This window comes from Malus domestica, chromosome 04 (genome assembly GCF_042453785.1).
Source record: "Malus domestica chromosome 04, GDT2T_hap1".
NCBI classification, from domain to species: Eukaryota; Viridiplantae; Streptophyta; class Magnoliopsida; order Rosales; family Rosaceae; genus Malus; species Malus domestica.
In genome coordinates, this window is record NC_091664.1 from 13,323,652 (window position 1) to 13,342,288 (window position 18,637).

Sequence of the window (18,637 nt, forward strand, 5' to 3'; positions counted from 1 at the left end):
GCCTACGACGGTCACACAACACGCCGGATGCACTCTTACACTTCATCCATCCAGCTCGTATTCTATGGTTGAGATCTCCATCTAATTCTCCGTTCTCTTGCAAGATAGATCCTAGGTAGCGAAAACGGTCGCTTTTTGTGATCTTCGCTAGATTGCTCCGGTCATTAGTGTGGATAAGTATATAAATGGATAGAGATAGGAAAGCAAACACAAGATGTACGTGGTTCACCCAGATTGGCTACGTCCACGGAATAGAAGAGTTCTCATTAATTGTGAAGGGTTTACACAAGTACATAGGTTCAAGCTCTCCTTTAGTGAGTACAAGTGAATGATTTAGTACAAATGACATTAGGAAATATTGTGGGAGAATGATCTCGTAATCACGAAACTTCTAAGTATCGGAGTGTGGTGTCGTCTTGACTTGCCTTATCTGTCTCATAGTTAGATGTGGCATCTTCTCTGAAAGTACTCTTCCTCCATCCAGGGGTGGTATCTTTAACTGGTGGAGATGCACAAGGTAATGTATCAATTTCACTTGAAGCTTACTTGTAGTTTCAGGCTTGGTCAAGCGCGATACAAATCATGTAGTAGGAGTCCCCCAAGTCGCCGAGCTAGGGGGTCTGCTGAAAGAGGTGACAGACAAGGTAAGCAATCAGAGCTCCGACTGATTGTTCACCTTCTCCCCATCTTGCAGCAGCATGAAGGATAAAGAGAAGAAAAATGAGAAGAGATGATATGAGATACTTTTGCTTTTGAAGAAGTAACTTTCCACAGGTTTATTCTTGAACTGAGCTGGAGGGTTTTCTGGTTTCCTCCAGAGTATAAGGCCGACTGAAGAATTTGAGGGTCAAAACAAGTCCATCAAATCTAGAGTACGTTCCACCCTGCTGATATGGGATACTTTTGCTTTTGACAGAGTAATGGATGTATCGGCACGTGTGCTGTTACGCTTGTCTCCACATGCTTCCTTGTATCCTTCGCACTTGCCCTATCTGTTCCTCAAGCAGATGCGGAATCTTCCCTGGAAACATAACATGTTGAAGATGAGTACTCGAGAGCAATGCCAGGTAAGTAATCAGGTAAGGGGTTCCAGGCAGTCAATTCCTGGCTGGAAGCTTGATTCCAAGTGCTGACTGATTGCTCTCTTTCTCCTTGTCTTGCAGGTAAAAACAAGGCCAAAGGAAAAGACAGGGAAAAAGCATGATATGGGATACTCTTGCTTTTAACCCTGATGATATGAGATATTCTTGCTCTAGTATAGCTTGTTTGCAGAGGTATTATCGGGGGGAAAGAAAGCTGAATATTTCGAAAGGCTTCGTTGGGAGTGCCCTCTCAGATATGATGAAGGGTTGAGCATTTTTGCAGATCTGCCTGTCCGTTGGGGATGGAGGTCGACATATATAGGAGTCTCCCTAACAACAAGTAGTAATGCTATTCCTTTACCCTGCTTGGTCATAGCACGGTAGTGGGAGCTGCCAGTTTCACATGTTTTAACTCTGTCAGAGCACTTTGAAAAAGTGGTCTGTGGTATCTGGCTCTCGAGATTCGGAAAACGATGCCTCTTCGATTTTTGAGAAAGCAATCATGCTGGGGGTCTGGCTCTCGAAATTCGGAAAGCAGTGTCTCTTCGATTTTTGAGGAAGTAATCATGTTGGGAGTCTTGGCTCTTGAGATTCGGAGGGCGGTGCCTCTTCGATTTTGGAGCAAGCAATCCTGTTGGGAGTGTTGTCTCGAATGTGAGTAAAGGTTGGGCATGTTTGCTAGTCTACCTTGCCACGAAGCACAAAGGTTGACACACAGGGACTTTCCAATTATCCAGCAATGGTACTGTTCCTTTACCCTCTCTTTGCTTTTGAGAAAGTAGTCATGTTGGGAGTCTGGCTCTCGAGATTCGGAGGACGGTGCCTCTTCGATTTTGGACCAAGCAATCTTATTGGGAGTGTTTTCTCGAATGTGAGTAAAGGTTGGGCATGTTTGCTAGTCTACCTTGCCACGAAGCACAGAGGTTGACACACAGGGACTTTCCAATTATCCAACAGTGGTACTGTTCCTTTACCCTTATGGGTAATAATATGGTAGCTAGACCTTCAAAATTTATGTGTCTAAACTTTGTTAGTGCTGTTTCTTTGCTATTCTTTTACCTTTCTTGGTCAGAGCGATGTAGTGGGAGCTGCAAGCTTCACGTGCTCAACTTTGGCAGAGAACTTTGGCAAAGTTATCTGTGGTACCCATGAGCTATTGTTGCGTGTGACAGGTGCTGACAAGGCTAGAAAAGTAGATGCCTCTTCGATTTCTGAGATCGGCCCTCGTGGTCTCTGAGCAGCCCAGCTTTTGAGAAAGCGAGCGCCTCTTCGATTGATTCGGAGAACGATGCCTCATCGATTTTTGAGAAAGCAATCATGCTGGGGGTCTGGCTCTCGAAGATTCGGGAAGCAGTGTCTCTTCGATTTTTGAGAAAGTAATCATGTTGGGAGTCTGGCTCTCGAGATTCGAAGGGCGGTGCCTCTTCGATTTTGGAGCAAGCAATCTTGTTGGGAGTGTTTTCTCGAATGTGAGTAAAGGTTGGGCATGTTTGCTAGTCTACCTTGCCACGAAGCACAGAGGTTGACACACAGGGACTTTCCAATTATCCAGCAGTGGTACTGTTCCTTTACCCTTGTGGGTAATAATATGGTAGCTAGACCTTCAAAATTTATGGGTCTAAACTTTGTTAGTGTTCTTTCTTTGCTATTCTTTTACCCTTCTTGGTCAGAGCGATGTAGTGGGAGCTGCAAGCTTCACGTGCTCAACTTTGGCAAAGTTATCTGTGGTACCCGTGAGCTATTGTTGCGTGTGGGAAGTGGGTGATTGAACAGTAAGATTCATGTGTTTTCTACTTCCCTAGAAGTCTTCGACAGAATGCCCATAATTTCCGCAAAGCTGAGTGTGCGTGTGACAGGTGCTGACAAGGCTGGAAAAGTAGGTGCCTCTTCGATTTCTGAGATCGGCCCTCGTGGTCTCTGGGGAGCCCAGCTTTTGAGAAAGCGAGCGCCTCTTCGATTTCTGAGATCGGCCTTCGTGGTCTTTGAGCAGCCCAACTTTTGAGAAAGCAAACGCCTCTTCGATTTCTGAGATCAACCCTCGTGATCTCTAAGCAGCCCAACTTTTGAGAAAGCAAACGCCTCTTCGATTTCTGAGCAGGCGCCTCTTCGATTTCTGAAGCTCCGTCGAGTGCAGATTTTTATAGGGGCTGGCATTAAGTTCCAAAGCACACTTGAATCTCCACCAGTAGAAGCTTCATTCTTGCACTTCTAAGATCTTGATTTGTCCGACCTCTTCTCTCTTCAACACCTTTGAAAATGTCTGGCCCCTCTGACCGTCGTTTTGACTTGAACCTTGTTGAAGAGGCAGCCCCGCCTTCTCCAGACAACATATGGCGCCCATCCTTCGTCTCCCTTACTGGTCCTCTTACCGTTGGGGATTCCGTGATGAAGAATGATATGACCGCTGCGGTGGTGGCCAGGAACCTTCTCACTCCCAAAGATAACAGACTACTTTCCAAACGGTCTGATGAGTTAGCTGTTAAGGATTCGCTGGCTCTCAGTGTTCAGTGTGCAGGTTCTGTGTCTAATATGGCCCAACGCCTATTTGCTCGAACCCGCCAAGTTGAGTCATTGGCGGCTGAAGTGATGAGTCTCAAACAGGAGATTAGGGGGCTAAAGCATGAGAATAAACAGTTGCACCGGCTCGCACATGACTATGCTACAAACATGAAGAGGAAGCTTGACCAGATGAAGGAAACTGATGGTCAGGTTTTACTTGATCATCAGAGATTTGTGGGTTTGTTCCAAAGGCATTTATTGCCTTCGTCTTCTGGGGCTGTACCGCATAATGAAGCTCCGAATGATCAACCTCTGATGCCTCCTCCTTCTAGGGTTCTGTCCAGTACTGAGACTCCAAATGATCCCCCTCTGGTGCCTTCTCTTTCTGGGGCTCTACCGACTGCTGAGACTTCTCCTAAGCAACCTTTGTGAAGGCTCCCTCTTGTGTGTTTATTTTGACTCATGCATATGTACATATTTGTAGCTTATCGGGGATATCAATAAATAAGATTTCCTTCATTTCAACGTATTGTGTTAAATACACCAAAACCTTCTTCGCTAAGTTCTTTGAATTTTCTTTTGTTGAAGCTTGTATGTTGAAGCTTTCTGAGTGGAGCATGTAGGTTGGGGTAGTGTTCCCTTAATTTCCCGAGTGAGGAAAACTTCTCGGTTGGAGACTTGGAAAATCCAAGTCACTGAGTGGGATCGGCTATATGAATCTTAGAACGCCATTGTGCTCGATCCTGTGTCATGTCCTTCTTTAGATCCAAGTACTCTAAGTCTTTTCTTAGAGTCTCTTCCAAAGTTTTCCTAGGTCTTCCTCTACCCCTTCGGCCCTGAACCTCTGTCCCATAGTCGCATCTTCTAATCGGAGCGTCAGTAGGCCTTCTTTGCACATGTCCAAACCACCGTAACCGATTTTCTCTCATCTTTCCTTCAATTTCGGCTACTCCTACTTTACCCCGGATATCCTCATTCCTAATCTTATCCTTTCTCGTGTGCCCACACATCCAACGAAGCATCCTCATCTCCGCTACACCCATTTTGTGTACGTGTTGATGTTTCACCGCCCAACATTCTGTGCCATACAGCATCGCCGGCCTTATTGCCGTCCTATAAAATTTTCCCTTGAGCTTCAGTGGCATACGGCGGTCACACAACACGCCGGATGCACTCTTCCACTTCATCCATCCAGCTTGTATTCTATGGTTGAGATCTCCATCTAATTCTCCGTTCTTTTGCAAGATAGATCCTAGGTAACGAAAACGGTCGCTCTTTGGTATTTCTTGATCTCCGATCTTCACCCCTAACTCGTTTTGGCCTCCATTTGCACTGAACTTGCACTCCATATATTCTGTCTTTGATCGGCTTAGGCGAAGACCTTTAGATTCCAACACTTCTCTCCAAAGGTTAAGCTTTGCATTTACCCCTTCCTGGGTTTCATCTATCAACACTATATCGTCTGCGAAAAGCATACACCAAGGAATATCATCTTGAATATGTCCTGTTAACTCATCCATTACCAACGCAAAAAGGTAAGGACTTAAGGATGAGCCTTGATGTAATCCTACAGTTATGGGAAAGCTTTCGGTTTGTCCTTCATGAGTTCTTACGGCAGTCTTTGCTCCTTCATACATATCCTTTATAGCTTGGATATATGCTACTCGTACTCCTTTCTTCTCTAAAATCCTCCAAAGAATGTCTCTTGGGACCCTATCATACGCTTTTTCCAAATCTATAAAGACCATGTGTAAATCCTTTTTCCCATCTCTATATCTTTCCATCAATCTTCGTAAGAGATAGATTGCCTCCATGGTTGAGCGCCCTGGCATGAACCCGAATTGGTTGTCCGAAACCCGTGTCTCTTGCCTCAATCTATGCTCAATGACTCTCTCCCAGAGCTTCATTGTATGACTCATTAGCTTAATACCCCTATAGTTCATGCAATTTTGTACGTCGCCCTTATTCTTGTAGATAGGCACCAAAGTGCTCGTTCGCCACTCATCTGGCATCTTCTTCGTTTTCAAAATCCTATTGAAAAGGTCAGTGAGCCATGTTATACCTGTCTCTCCCAAAAGTTTCCACACTTCGATTGGTATATTGTCTGGGCCTATTGCTTTTTTATGCTTCATCTTCTTCAAAGCTACAACCACTTCTTCCTTCCGGATTCGACGATAAAAAGAGTAGTTTCTACACTCTTCTGAGTTACTCAACTCCCCTAAAGAAGCACTCATTTCATGTCCTTCATTGAAAAGATTATGAAAATAACCTCTCCATCTGTCTTTAACCGCGTTCTCTGTAGCAAGAACCTTTCCATCCTCATCCTTGATGCACCTCACTTGGTTTAGGTCCCTTGTCTTCTTTTCCCTTGCTCTAGATAGTTTATAGATATCCAACTCTCCTTCTTTGGTATCTAGTCGTTTATACATATCGTCGTAAGCCGCTAACTTAGCTTCTCTGACAGCTTTCTTCGCCTCTTGCTTCGCTTTTCTATACCTTTCACCATTTTCATCGGTCCTCTCCTTGTATAAGGCTTTACAGCATTCCTTCTTAGCCTTCACCTTTGTTTGTACCTCCTCATTCCACCACCAAGATTCCTTTTGGTGTGGGGCAAAGCCCTTGGACTCTCCTAATACCTCTTTTGCTACTTTTCGGATACAACTAGCCATGGAATCCCACATTTGGCTAGCTTCCCCCTCTCTATCCCACACACATTGGGTGATTACCTTCTCTTTGAAAATGACTTGTTTTTCTTCTTTTAGATTCCACCATCTAGTCCTTGGGCACTTCCAAGTCTTGTTCTTTTGTCTTACTCTTTTGATATGTACATCCATCACCAACAAGCGATGTTGATTAGCCACGCTCTCTCCTGGTATAACTTTGCAATCCTTACAAGTTATACGATCCCCTTTCCTCATTAGAAGAAAATCTATTTGTGTTTTTGACGACCCACTCTTGTAGGTGATCACATGTTCTTCTCTCTTCTTAAAGAAGGTGTTGGCTAAGAAGAGATCATATGCCATTGCAAAATCCAAGATAGCTTCCCCATCCTCGTTTCTCTCCCCAAAACCATGGCCACCATGAAAACCTCCATAGTTGCCTGTCTCCCTGCCCACGTGTCCATTTAAATCTCCTCCTATAAATAACTTCTCTGTCTGAGCAATTCCTTGCACCAAGTCTCCAAGATCTTCCCAAAATTTCTCCTTCGAACTCGTATCCAACCCTACTTGAGGTGCGTACGCACTAATCACATTGATAAGTTCTTGTCCTATTACAATCTTGATTGCCATGATTCTATCTCCTACCCTCTTGACATCTACAACATCTTGTACCAAGGTCTTGTCCACGATGATGCCAACACCGTTTCTCGTTCTATTTGTGCCCGAATACCAAAGTTTAAACCCTGAGTTTTCTAGATCCTTTGCCTTACTACCAACCCACTTAGTTTCTTGTAGGCACATAATATTTATCCTTCTCCTCACCATAACTTCCACTACTTCCATAGATTTTCCCGTTAAGGTTCCTATATTCCACGTTCCTAAACGCATTTTGCTCTCTTGAACTCTACCCTTCTGTCCTAGCTTCTTCACCCTCCCCCGTCTAATAGGATCAAAGTACTTCTTTTGTGTGTCCCGGGTAAAGTTGATAGGAGCATATGCTCCCAAACAACTTTGAGTGGAGTCGTTCGAAAAGAAGTTTCTATGGCCCCCTTGCTCATTTAACACTGCATCCGGGTGCCGATGGAGATACAGCGACCCTTGCTCACTTATCACTGTGCTCGGGCCACACAGCGCGCCACTTACGGGTGACGCCCTAGCTTTAGCGCGATTTTGTTCTGGATTCATTTTCATAAGGATTCGACGTGATCATGGAGTGCCGGCTGTCGACTACCTGACGCCCTCCCCCTCCTCCTTTATCCGGGCTTGGGACCGGCCATGTAAGACATGGGCGGAGTTACGATCTATATATCCATACCATATAAATAATTCTCACGCCTCACAAGTTTGGTGTTAGCCTCATACCATAACATATGAAGTAGTTCGGTAATATGTTAAAGGGGTGTAATATCTACACACTCCATTTTACTTCTCACACACCTTTTTAATTTTCGGCTGTCGGACCGGATGAATTAAAGAAGATCAACGGACAAAAATTATCAAGAGATGTGTGAAAAGTAAAATAGGGTGTGTGGATAGCACACCCCTATATTAAATTATCAACTAATGCATAATAATACAAGTCCTACAACTGTGAATTAATACTTAGTTACACGCTAACGCTATACAATCAATAACTATAAAATAATGCTTAGTTTGGTGGTGCTTGAATATTGAGTTTGCCTCGGATGACTAGTCTTGTAAAGAGTTGGTGAACATTAATAAAAGATAAAAAGTAATCGATTATGTCAACCAATGTGTCTCTTCCTTCAAAATATGATGAATATTAAGAGTAGGTGCAACGAAGAAAAGATGCAAACCAAAAAAATAACTAAAGATGCTATTAATATCAAACAATGTTTCTTACTCGGCAGTGTTGTATCTTTGGAAGACCAAGGTATCGTTTGATATGAAAACGGGACAGGACGGAATGGAATGGAATGGGATGGGACAAGATAGGACGAGACGGAATGGAGAGAGAGCAAAGATGCCCTCAGATGGAAACAAGGAGGAAGAAGAAGGAGACAGAGAGGTTATAATTTTGTGTTCCACGAATGTAGAACGAGTCGTTCCAGGGGGTGAGGTGGAACGAGTCGTTCCAGGGGGTGAGGTGGAACGAAAATTCACCTAAAATTTATCCTGTGGAACAGCGCATTCCATCCGTTTTAGGCGCACCAAACGTGGAACGCCTCATCCCACTCAGTTCCGTCCCGTCCCACATACCAAACGGTAAAGGAACAAAACAAAGTTGAATTTGGGCCGGGGTATTTGACTATACTCCAATATTTCTAAGCTTCAATTTGGCCCAAATTAAGAGAAGTTGAAAGTCAAATCTTAGTACGAAAATTGGTCATTCCTAACAAAACGCATAATATTTGTAATCTTCATAGATTAGCATAATTCTTTATTAGCATATGCTCATAATTGTTTTTTTGTGATAGAAGACTAAATAAATTTTTATACTCTATTGTAGATGACAAAGAGGGTTTTGTTAATAGGTAATTTAGACTTGTAGTTATTTGGTCTATCCATGCATCAGGGGCTAGTTTGTGATTAACAAACAAATAAACATACATACATACATACATACATATCAAGGAACAAACATTTTGACACTCCTTTATAGCTTTTAGATCTATTAATATTCAATAGTCTTGATAAAGAGTTATGTAGAGGATTTTAAACATTAAATGAGGTATAAATTTATAATGAAGAAATAAATAAAAATTAAAACTAAGAAAAGAATAAAAACTGAGGGAATAATAAAAATAAAATAAAATACAAAGTCTTGCAAACATAAGGAAGAAATGAAAATGGCTTCTTGGATGCAAATGCAGAAGCACGACTGTGGATGCAAATTTCTTCCTCCTTGATCTTGGATAAAATTGCACCTACAAAACAATTAACACCTTAAGGTCAAGGCCAAGAGCCTCACACGCCCACAATGAATGGGGGGGACTTTGGCCAAAGAACCTCCGATGCCAAAGTTAGAATTTAGAGAGAAAAGTGTTTGGAGAGTATTGGGAATTTTGCAAGTGTGTTGGAATGATCTTTTGGTGAAAATGGGAGCCTATTTATATGGATAGGGTGTAACTTATGGTTTAATGTGTGATTTAATGGATTAATTAGGCAATTAATCCATTAATTGGTTAATCAACACATTTTTGGAATAAATATTTTAGGGGTTATGTAATTTATATGGGATGTTTTGAAGGTTATGAAATAATTACCTTGTGGAAAATATAGGATGAGGATGGATGAAATAACTTTGAATTTGTTACCTATTTTGGGCACTTTTGATTTGGTTGAAGGATAATTGCCCGCTGCTCGCGGGTAGGAATCTCATTGTACCTCAAGGGTATTTTTATCCTCTTTTGTCCAAAAATCCACGTGTCACCTTGTGATTATTTTTGGCTCAACAAATGCCCCCACACCTGTTGGGCTGCTCGTAGGAAAGGGCAGCAGGTGTAGAGATCATCTTGCTTTAGGAAACGTAGGACTGCTTCCTATTTTGATGTAGATTATCTCTTTAATAGGAAATTAGGTCCTTCTAGGAAAGGGAAACAAATTTCTCTCAAAGCTTATTTAAGTCCAACTTAAGTGGGTTATTAAATCAACTTTGGAGAGCGATTTATTCTACCTTACAAGAAAAAGAGAGCTTATAGGATATTTGTTCCCCCTCCTCTAGCAATCTTCTACATCTTGCCCATGCAAAAGACCGTTTTTTGTTGATTTCTTCATCTTCTCCGTGCCGCACCAATGTAAGAAAAATTTAATTTTTTTTCTTGTCTTCTTCTTAGATAATGCTATTACGGGGCAGCCGTCGGGGTGGTGCGGCACGTCGGCTGGAAGGGGCCAGGAGTCGGCTCGACATGGGCTGAGGAGGCGTCGTGGTAGGGGCCACTACTTGGGCTGTTTGGCTTAGCTAAAGCCAAGGGCAGCTTGTGCGGCCGAGGTCGCGGATTATAACGCTGGGGCGCAGTGTTAGGCGAGCCACATGACTCATGTCCTTTAGGCTCTTGGACCTTACTCGGGCCAGGCTGGTGACTGAAAGAAATGAGGAGGTCGTGAGCCTCATGGGTTGCTGGAATGCTAGGCATGCAAGCCTCCTGCCTGCTAGAATGCTGGGTTGAGCTCATCTGCTGAGTATCGTGAATGAAGTTGGCTGCTTAGTTCTTTTTACCAAGAAAAAGGTAGGCTGTTCCCAAAAGAGGAGGTAAAGAAGATCAAGGCGGACGCATTGGCTGGTCTAATCGTTGTTGTGGAGCCTACTATGAATGAAGATGGAAAGAAAAGATCTTCCCCGCCTGTTCAAAAGATATCGGTCGAGAAAAATTGAAGACTTCCTCTGCTGCTCATGGGTGTTTGCCTGATGCTGAGATGCTTGTGATTGACATAACTTCTTCCAATGGGAAGAAAAAAATAAGGCTACTAGATCTGAGCCTATGGCGCTTACCATGTCGAGAATTGCTAGTACGATTGCTGATAGGATTGCTCAGCATAAAGGTCCTGTCATGCCCCCAGTGTCGAAGTCTGTACCAAGATGTTTGTTGGGAGTTAAGTTTGGTTCACATTTGGAGAGGCTTGCTACTATGAATAACAATAAGGTGGACACTGCTGCTAAAGTGGTGCCAAAGCCCACTCCCTTTGCTATTGAGACTGATTCGCCTGCTTGGAAGGAAGAGACTGCTCGCGTGGGCAGCTATGAAAAATCCACTAAGCCTGCTTCTGGGGAGGTTGCTGAGATCTGTGTGCTTTTGATACTAGATCTGCTTGAAGACATGGACGCTTGTGCCAAGTTTGTTGATGGCGGTAGAAAGGTTGTTTGCCCAAGTTCCTTTATGAAGCATACGACCCAATATAGAAGGACTGCTCTGCTTGCTATGATGCATATATAGCAAGGCTGCCAAGGAGGTGGTGAGACTATGGTAGCTGAAGCTTATTCCTCAGCCGAGGAGATCAAGAGGTTAGATTCTGAGCTTGTTGCTTTGAAGGGGTCTAATATTTTTGCCCCCACTTCTCTGCAGCTTGAGACCGTTCGCCAAGATATTGTTGACTTGAAGACTAAGCTTGATGCGATCTAAGTTAAGTATGAAAGTGCAGAGAAGAAGATTGGATGTTACATACCTTAGATTCAAGATCTTGAGTTTGTAGCTTCTGAACTTCATTTCGCTGCTTATGTAAAGGATGAAGAGTCGATTGCTGCTTATAATCAAGTGATCCACTTCAAGAAGGTCGTTTATAGGCTTGAACCCCAAGTGTTGGAACTTGAAGGTGTACTGAAGATTAATGAAAGTTCGAAGAAGGAAGTGGATGAGCTGCAGCTCGTCCATGTTGGTCTGCTTGAGAAGAATGAGCAGCTGAAGGGTGACAAGGATGGGCTTGAGGTTTCGAGACCTTCTCTATTTCTCTGGAAGACTTGCTTGCTTTTACTTTTGAGGCTTCCATTGGTGAAGTAGTTGGAGAAGTTAGTGCCCAGGCTGGGGCAGTCGGAGGAGAAGCGCCGGATGATGCCATTGCTAAGAGCGTCGCGGCTGCTGAAGTTGTGGCGACCGAGTAGTTGTGGGATGTCCAAGCTGCTATAGTCTTCTAGGTAGCCTTTATAATTTTATTTATTTTCCCTTGTAGCTCTTGTTTTGCTTGAACTCCTTTGGCCTTTGCTAATTGTTTATAAACAAGCTTCTTTTGCTTTTCTTCATCTTCGCTTCTTTTGTTCATGCCCTAACCTTTAGACTTGATAGACCAGTGGTAGGCATGCTACTTTTATATAAGTAGATAAGCTCGCGTAGCCTATGCAGCCGTAGATGTTGGTGTAGAAATTTGCCAAATTGTTAACCATAGGGTTGGCAGCCAGATGCCTTACTTACAGAAGCAGACAAGTCTGCGTAACCACTAGGCTATTAACCTTGGCCTTCTCTACTTCCGTAGGTTGCGTAACAAGTATCACAACACTTTAGGACTTGGTGTAGGTTGTTTCGAGCTTGGCAGAGGTGAAGCTTATTGACTACGTAGCATGTCGGCAGTCAATAAAACTTCGTATATGCATGCTAGCTTGTTTAACCTTTCACAAGAATGTGTGGTTGTATAAGTCTAGCGCGGCTTTACTGCTCGAAGGGCAAACCGTAGGCAGTCTTCTGAAAAACTATAGGTTACCTTAGTGCACTCGGTAGCAGCTTTAGGGTTCCAGGGTAGCCATCTATAGGGCGTACTGCGTAATCTGCCCCCTCCGTTTCTAGGGCCCTGTTCCCCACGGATTAGGCCAAGAGACCCAAAATCCTTCAGTTAGCTAAGCCTTGAAAAATACCATTGTGGCTACTTCTATGAATCCCGGCACAAGCCAACGTGCATCTAGTTATACTAGGGCAGCCAGGCTCATCACGTCTAGATATTTGGAGTGTAAAGTTTATCCTCTCGTCTTAGAGAGCTGGCCCATATGGCTGTCGGGGAATTGGTTTACCCTCTCGCACTGGAGAGCATGGTTAGTCCCTCGGGGGACGCAATTCCTGCGATAAGTCCCTAAGAAGGGCGCAATCTTCTTTTGAAGTGCAGGAGTGATCAGTTGTTGTAAGCATACAGCCGAGCCAAGTTATGATTACTTCTGAATTCCTCATTGAAAAATGAGTGAAACGAACGAGAACTTAGCTGTAAGGTAGGAACTGCATAACAACTGGATAATCCTCGGCTTGTGAGGTGGTGCCCATCGAGCTTCTTGAATCTTCGAGCTTTGATGTAGTGAGAGGTCACACATGGTACCTCTTCAGATTGTAGGCACTCTACTACTTTTTGATCTTTTTTTTCGTTTCATAATGGCGAAGGTGTAATTACTCTTGCTGCCTACTCTGCTAATCTTATACAGACCTTCCCAGATGAGATTCATCTTTTTGAAGCCTTCTTTGTTAGCAATGATGAAGGTTTTTCCTAGATCTCCAGGCTAGAAATGCTGGATCTTAGCCCTTTTGTTATAGCTGGAGATGAGCTACTGCTGGTAGGCTGCAATGCGGGTGCAGGTCTACTCCCGCCTTTCCTCTGCCAGATCTAAGCTTGTGACCATCTCCTTACTGTTCTGCTCAATGCTTGGTAGTAGAGCAATGATACTTGGCTTGATGACATTGGGATGAATGATTGCTTCCGAACCAAATGCCAAAAAGAAATGAGTCTCACCGGTTGCTCGTCTTTTGGTGGTGCGATATGCTCATAGACATCCAGGGAGTTTGTCAAGCCATTTTTCCTTATTGTTGGTGAGGGATTTCTTGAGGCAGTTGAGGATCATTTTCTTTGACCCGCCCATTGCTTTGAGGATATCTCGGCATAGACATGTGCTGCTTTATGCCATATTTTTGGAAGAACTTCACCAAATCTTTGCCCATGAATTACAGGCCATTATTTGTGACGATGGATTAAAGGATGCCAAATTGGCAAATGATGTTCCTCCATATGAAGCGCTCTATGTCCGTCTGAAACGTGGTCGTCATGGGCTCTGCTTCTACCTATTTAGTGAAGTAGTCGGTTGCCACGATCATCATGCCTTTGCCCCCAGTAGTCTGGCTAGTGATTAGCTGGGAATCAGAATGAATTGAATGCTTTTTCACCGCCAAGCCTTTTGTCATTCGAAGGCCTGCTAGTGGGGCTTCGTACTCTGCTTCGTTATTGGATGCTTTGAAACCTAGAATGATCACCTGCTTGAGCATCGAACCTCATGGGGTGACAAGAACCACGTCTGCTCCTGAACCTTTGTAGTTGGATATGCCATCGACATGAAAATGCCAGAAGTCTCCATCAGGTGGAGAAAGCACGGCTAGAGTGTGCTCGGCTACTTTCGGGGCATCGTTGGGCTGCTCTGTTACATCACCTAGGCTTGGCGTGAAGTCACAGTAGGGAGCTGTGGAGATGGGGCCATGTCACACGCAGTAGAAGATGCTCAACTGCCGGTATTGGGCCACTCTAGAGTTGAATCATTGAGCAAGGGTCAACTAGGGCCGTGTGACACGCAGCAGGAGGTAGTGCTCAACTGCTGGTACATATTGCTCTTATGTAGAATCTTCTGGGGCTACGAGGACAAAACTTGCTTCTGAATGGTCCTTCCAGTGTTCGTATGCCCTTGGCGTGCCTTTTTGGCCGAGTTGTTGTGTTCGTCAGAAAACTTTGCATCCGCCAGGGTCTACGCCTTTATCGTCACGCGTCTGGATTCGACGGAATAGTGCGTCATGATGATGACTGCGTGCGTTTGAAGGTAAAACTTGAGCTTTCGGGTTACAACAACTATCACCAAAGTTAGCTTTTGTATTCCCAATAGCATCGAGGAAAGCTTTCGAACTGTAGAATACAGGTAGTCATGCCCCCAACTCTTTTCGTATTATAATATAGCTTATTGCTGGTTCATATATCGTCAAACATGCGAATGAGTCTTCCGCTGCTTCTAGTTTAGATAGTAGAGAGGTAATGTCGGGTACTTCTTCAAGTCCTTGAATGTACATTGGCGAGCCTCATCCCAAAATGCATGCTTCTCTGCCAAAGCGAAAAAGTCTGCCAAAGTTAGATCTTCTTTCATGATCAATTTTTCGAATAACGGGTGGTCTGTTAGAAGTTCTTTTTGGAATGCTGCTCTAGCGATCAAGTCGTTGCATCTGACTATCTTTGCCTTCTCTGCTTTGAACCTCTTCACATAGTCACGAAGCAACTCCTTTGGGTTTTTCTTGACGTCGAACAAATGGTCGGACTTCTTTTTTATCGAGCAATAGGATGAATATTCTTTGGTGAAAACCAAAGAAAGTTTGTCGAAATTCTGGATGGATTGTGGCGGCAGGGTGTAAAACCAATCTTGCGTCTCACCTTGTAGAGTGGTGGTGAATATCTTGCACATGAGATCATCGTTGTTTCGATAGAGGATCATTACACTTCGGTAGTGCTTTAAGTGTCTCTTTGGGTCTTCATCCTCTTTGAAAGATGTGAAATGTGGCATGCTGAACTCATTTGGAGGCTCTGCCTGCTCGATCTTGTTCGTGAAGGGTGGCCTGCTTATGTTGGTCATGTTCCGTCGTAGTGCCTCGTCGGTGACCTCGTTACATTGGAAATTGCTCAATCGCTTGGTCAAGAGTCTCTCTACTTCTTCTTGAATTTGTCTTTGTTGAGGTAGGGGAGCTCTCGGCTGCCCCTAACAGTGACTTGCTGGTCTAGGCTGCTCTTCCACGTGTTTGGCTCATCTATATCGCAGATGTAGTGCGTGTAGCGCGTTCCTAACAAGTGAACGAGTTCTTCGCAGGCTGCCGGTTGAACTTGAGCCGTATTGATTGACTGCTTCTCTCCATCAGTCGTGCTGCCTACTCTGATGTGAGGTGGATGATGCTCCTTGCGAGCTTAGCCACGAATAAACACTTTGCTTGGAAGGTTGCTCATGTTGACTATCGAAGTGTGACCCCAACCGTGAATGTATGCTTGTCTGTGGACCTAGTCGAGAGTGCACGCTCCTCTGCACTCTAAGACGGGAGTATACACTATCTCGGGAGCCCAATTGGGAGTGTACACTGCTTGAACGCTCGGTTCGTAGCTGGTCGAGTGGCTGCTTGCAGGGATGCTGCTTGAGAGGTTCTTTGTCTGCCCTTGTCCTACGTCGGGACACCTCTTCTGGGGCACGTTGCATCTCGGTACGCTGCAAGAGCAGTTTACCAAGGTCGGCTGATGTGCAAGGGCGCTCGTCAACTCTATGACTTGTCGAGACAAATGTTGTTCTCCATTTGGGTTGGAATAACTTAGAAGGAATAAGTCTCCTTGAGCAGTGGAAGTGTGGTAGACTTCGAGCACGAGATTTGAGTTGGGAAACGTCAAATCCGAAGAAAAATATGGTGAAAATGCTCCCGGTTCGATCGTCAGTTTGGAAATTTAAAACCGGGACGATTAAACTAATCTTAGATCAATTTGGGTTACTTGGAAGGCCACATGAGCATACTTGGCCGCGGAAGCATGTTGGGCCACGAGAGTAGACTTGGCCACAGAAGCAGGTTGGGCCACGAGAGTAGACTGCTTAGCTGGAGCAGGCTAGGCCACAAAAGTGGGTTGTTCAGCTATAGCAGGCTGGGCCACGGGAGCAGGCTAGGCCATGAGAGTGGGCTGCTTGGCGGGAGCAGGCTGGGCTGGGAGAGTGGGCTGCTCGGCGGGAGCAGGCTGGGCTGGGAGAGTGGGCTGCTCCGCGAAAGCAAGCTGGGCCGCGAGAGTGGGCTACTCTACGGGAGCAGACTGGGCCACAAAAGTGGGCTGATCGGAGTGTGATGCATATGGATGCGAGGCTTGGGCTCGACTTGGCAGCACATTGAGTTCGCGTTGGGCTTGGAGTGACATGGCTTGGGTCGTGGCCTTGGTACTGTGAGCCTTGGATGGCACGGCTCGGGCCGTGGTAGCGGTGCCATGGACCTCGCCGCGGGTAGTGGTGGCCGTGGTGGCTACTGCGGTGGTTGCCATGGTGGAGCCCCATAGCGATGGTGCCGCTCCTATGATCACATTTAGCCTCGTGGATCGCTGTGGTCCCATTTCTTGAATATTGAAATTTTCACTTATGGAATTTTCTAATTTTCTAGCCATTGTATTCTTCTTTTACGTTTTATCAAAGAATTTTTGCAAATAAAAAATTCTAATAATAAGAACGTACGAAAAAATACAAGTAGACTAAAAATAGAGAAAAACCTTTTTTATGCGAGAGTCTTCTACGAGTGTGGATTTCTTCTCTCAATGAAAGCACCAATTTGTGGATGCAAATTTCTTCCTCCTTGATCTTGGACAAAATTGCACCTACAAAACAATTAACACCTTAGGGTCAAGGTCAAGAGTCTCACGCGCCCGCGATGAACACTTTGGCCTAAAAACCTCTGATGCCAAAGAGTATTGAGAATTTTGCAAGTATGTTGGAATGATCTTTTGGTGAAAATGGGAGCCTATTTATAGGGATATGGTGTAACTTATGGTTTAATGTGTGATTTAATGGATTAATTAGGCAATTAATCCATTAATTGGTTAATCAACACATTTTTGGAATAAATATTTTGGGTGTTATGTAATTTATATGGGATGTTTTGAAGGTTATGAAATAATTACCTTGTGGAAGATATAGGATGAAGATGGATGAAATAACTTTGAATTTGTTGCCTATTATGGGCACTTTTGATTTGGTTGAAGGATGATTGTCAGCTGCTCGCGCGTAGGAATCCCGTTGTACCTCAAGGGTATTTTTGTCCTTTTTTGTCCAAAAATCCACGTGTCGCCTTATGATTATTTTTGGCTCCACAACGACCATCCGAATTGCTTCATCCAACTGCAATACCTCGAATGTAAAAACAACGTGTTAAATGATATAACAAGTTCAATATGGCACCACTATACACGTGTTAAATGATATAACAACTTTCTAAAGATGTGCCATATTTTGTATATCTTGTATATCACTAGGCGGATTTAGGTAATCCTCCCAACCTTCAAAATGTGCATTGAACTTGTTACATTGTGGCCTCGTCAACGTATTTCATCGGTTTCATTGGACATGCATATTCATATTTAGTTGACTAATACATCATCTCTTTATTAATTAAAATACTAAATAACATAACTTAAATGGACAACAACTAAAAAAAAAAAAAAGCAAAATACAAGAAGTAAAATACATATTAACATAAGATAATAACTTATACTTAAACCCTTGAAAATGGATAAACATATTTAACACCAGACTCTCGATTCCACTGCTACAATAACTCTTGGGTATGAATATTATATTAATATTTAGAAAATAGATTTAAACTAAAGTAAAAAAAAGTTAGAAAACCAATTAACAGGAAGAAAGGAAAAGACTTCAGACTTCGGACTCTTCACAGTTAGCGGCAAGAAGACGAAGCAACAGCGACTCGACCTCCTCCTTATAAATGTCAAATCTCTTCTTCCAATCTCCTATTTTTGGATCAAGTTCTCCGATTTGCTAAAAGGCTCTTCGATTTATTCAATTAGTCATCCATGTGTTTGGACACCGGCGAGGTTGCCGTGCAAAGACAGTGGGTTGCGATAGAGTCGGAGAGTTTCAGGTACTGCCCAACGCCCACCTAGGCCGCCCAGATACCTGCCTATCTCGACCAATGACCGCCTAATTCTTTTCCCTATTTTTCTTCCGATTTTGTTTAAATATCAGCGGCTAGCAATCGCCCAGTGCCTAAGCGGCCATTTAGATCAATTTTTAGAACACTGAGGGTGCGTTTGTTGCACCGGACTGTCTCAGACTGGACTAGCTTCAGGGACTAAGCTGGACTGGCTTAGACTAGACTAAGCTGGACTAACTTAGTGAAGTGTTTGTTGCAGTGTCGGACTAAGAAGCAGGATAATGAAAACAGTACTGTCACCAGAAGATTGGGACTAAAAACGTAACAA

At 43.9% G+C, this 18,637-nt stretch overlaps 1 protein-coding gene across 1 annotated transcript; it reads right to left on the reverse strand.

The window, feature by feature from the left end:
- Positions 1-14,654: 14,654 nt before the first annotated feature.
- On the reverse strand, positions 14,655-15,266 carry LOC139194998 (uncharacterized). Its single transcript, XM_070820168.1, has one exon. It carries the CDS (start codon positions 15,264-15,266, stop codon positions 14,655-14,657), a length of 612 nt encoding a protein of 203 aa, XP_070676269.1.
- Between the last annotated feature and the right edge of the window lie 3,371 nt (positions 15,267-18,637).

Coding starts and splice junctions, on each gene's coding strand:
- LOC139194998 (XM_070820168.1), bottom strand. CDS start 15,266: ATGACCAACATAAGCAGGCCACCCTTCACGAACAAGATCGAGCAGGCA.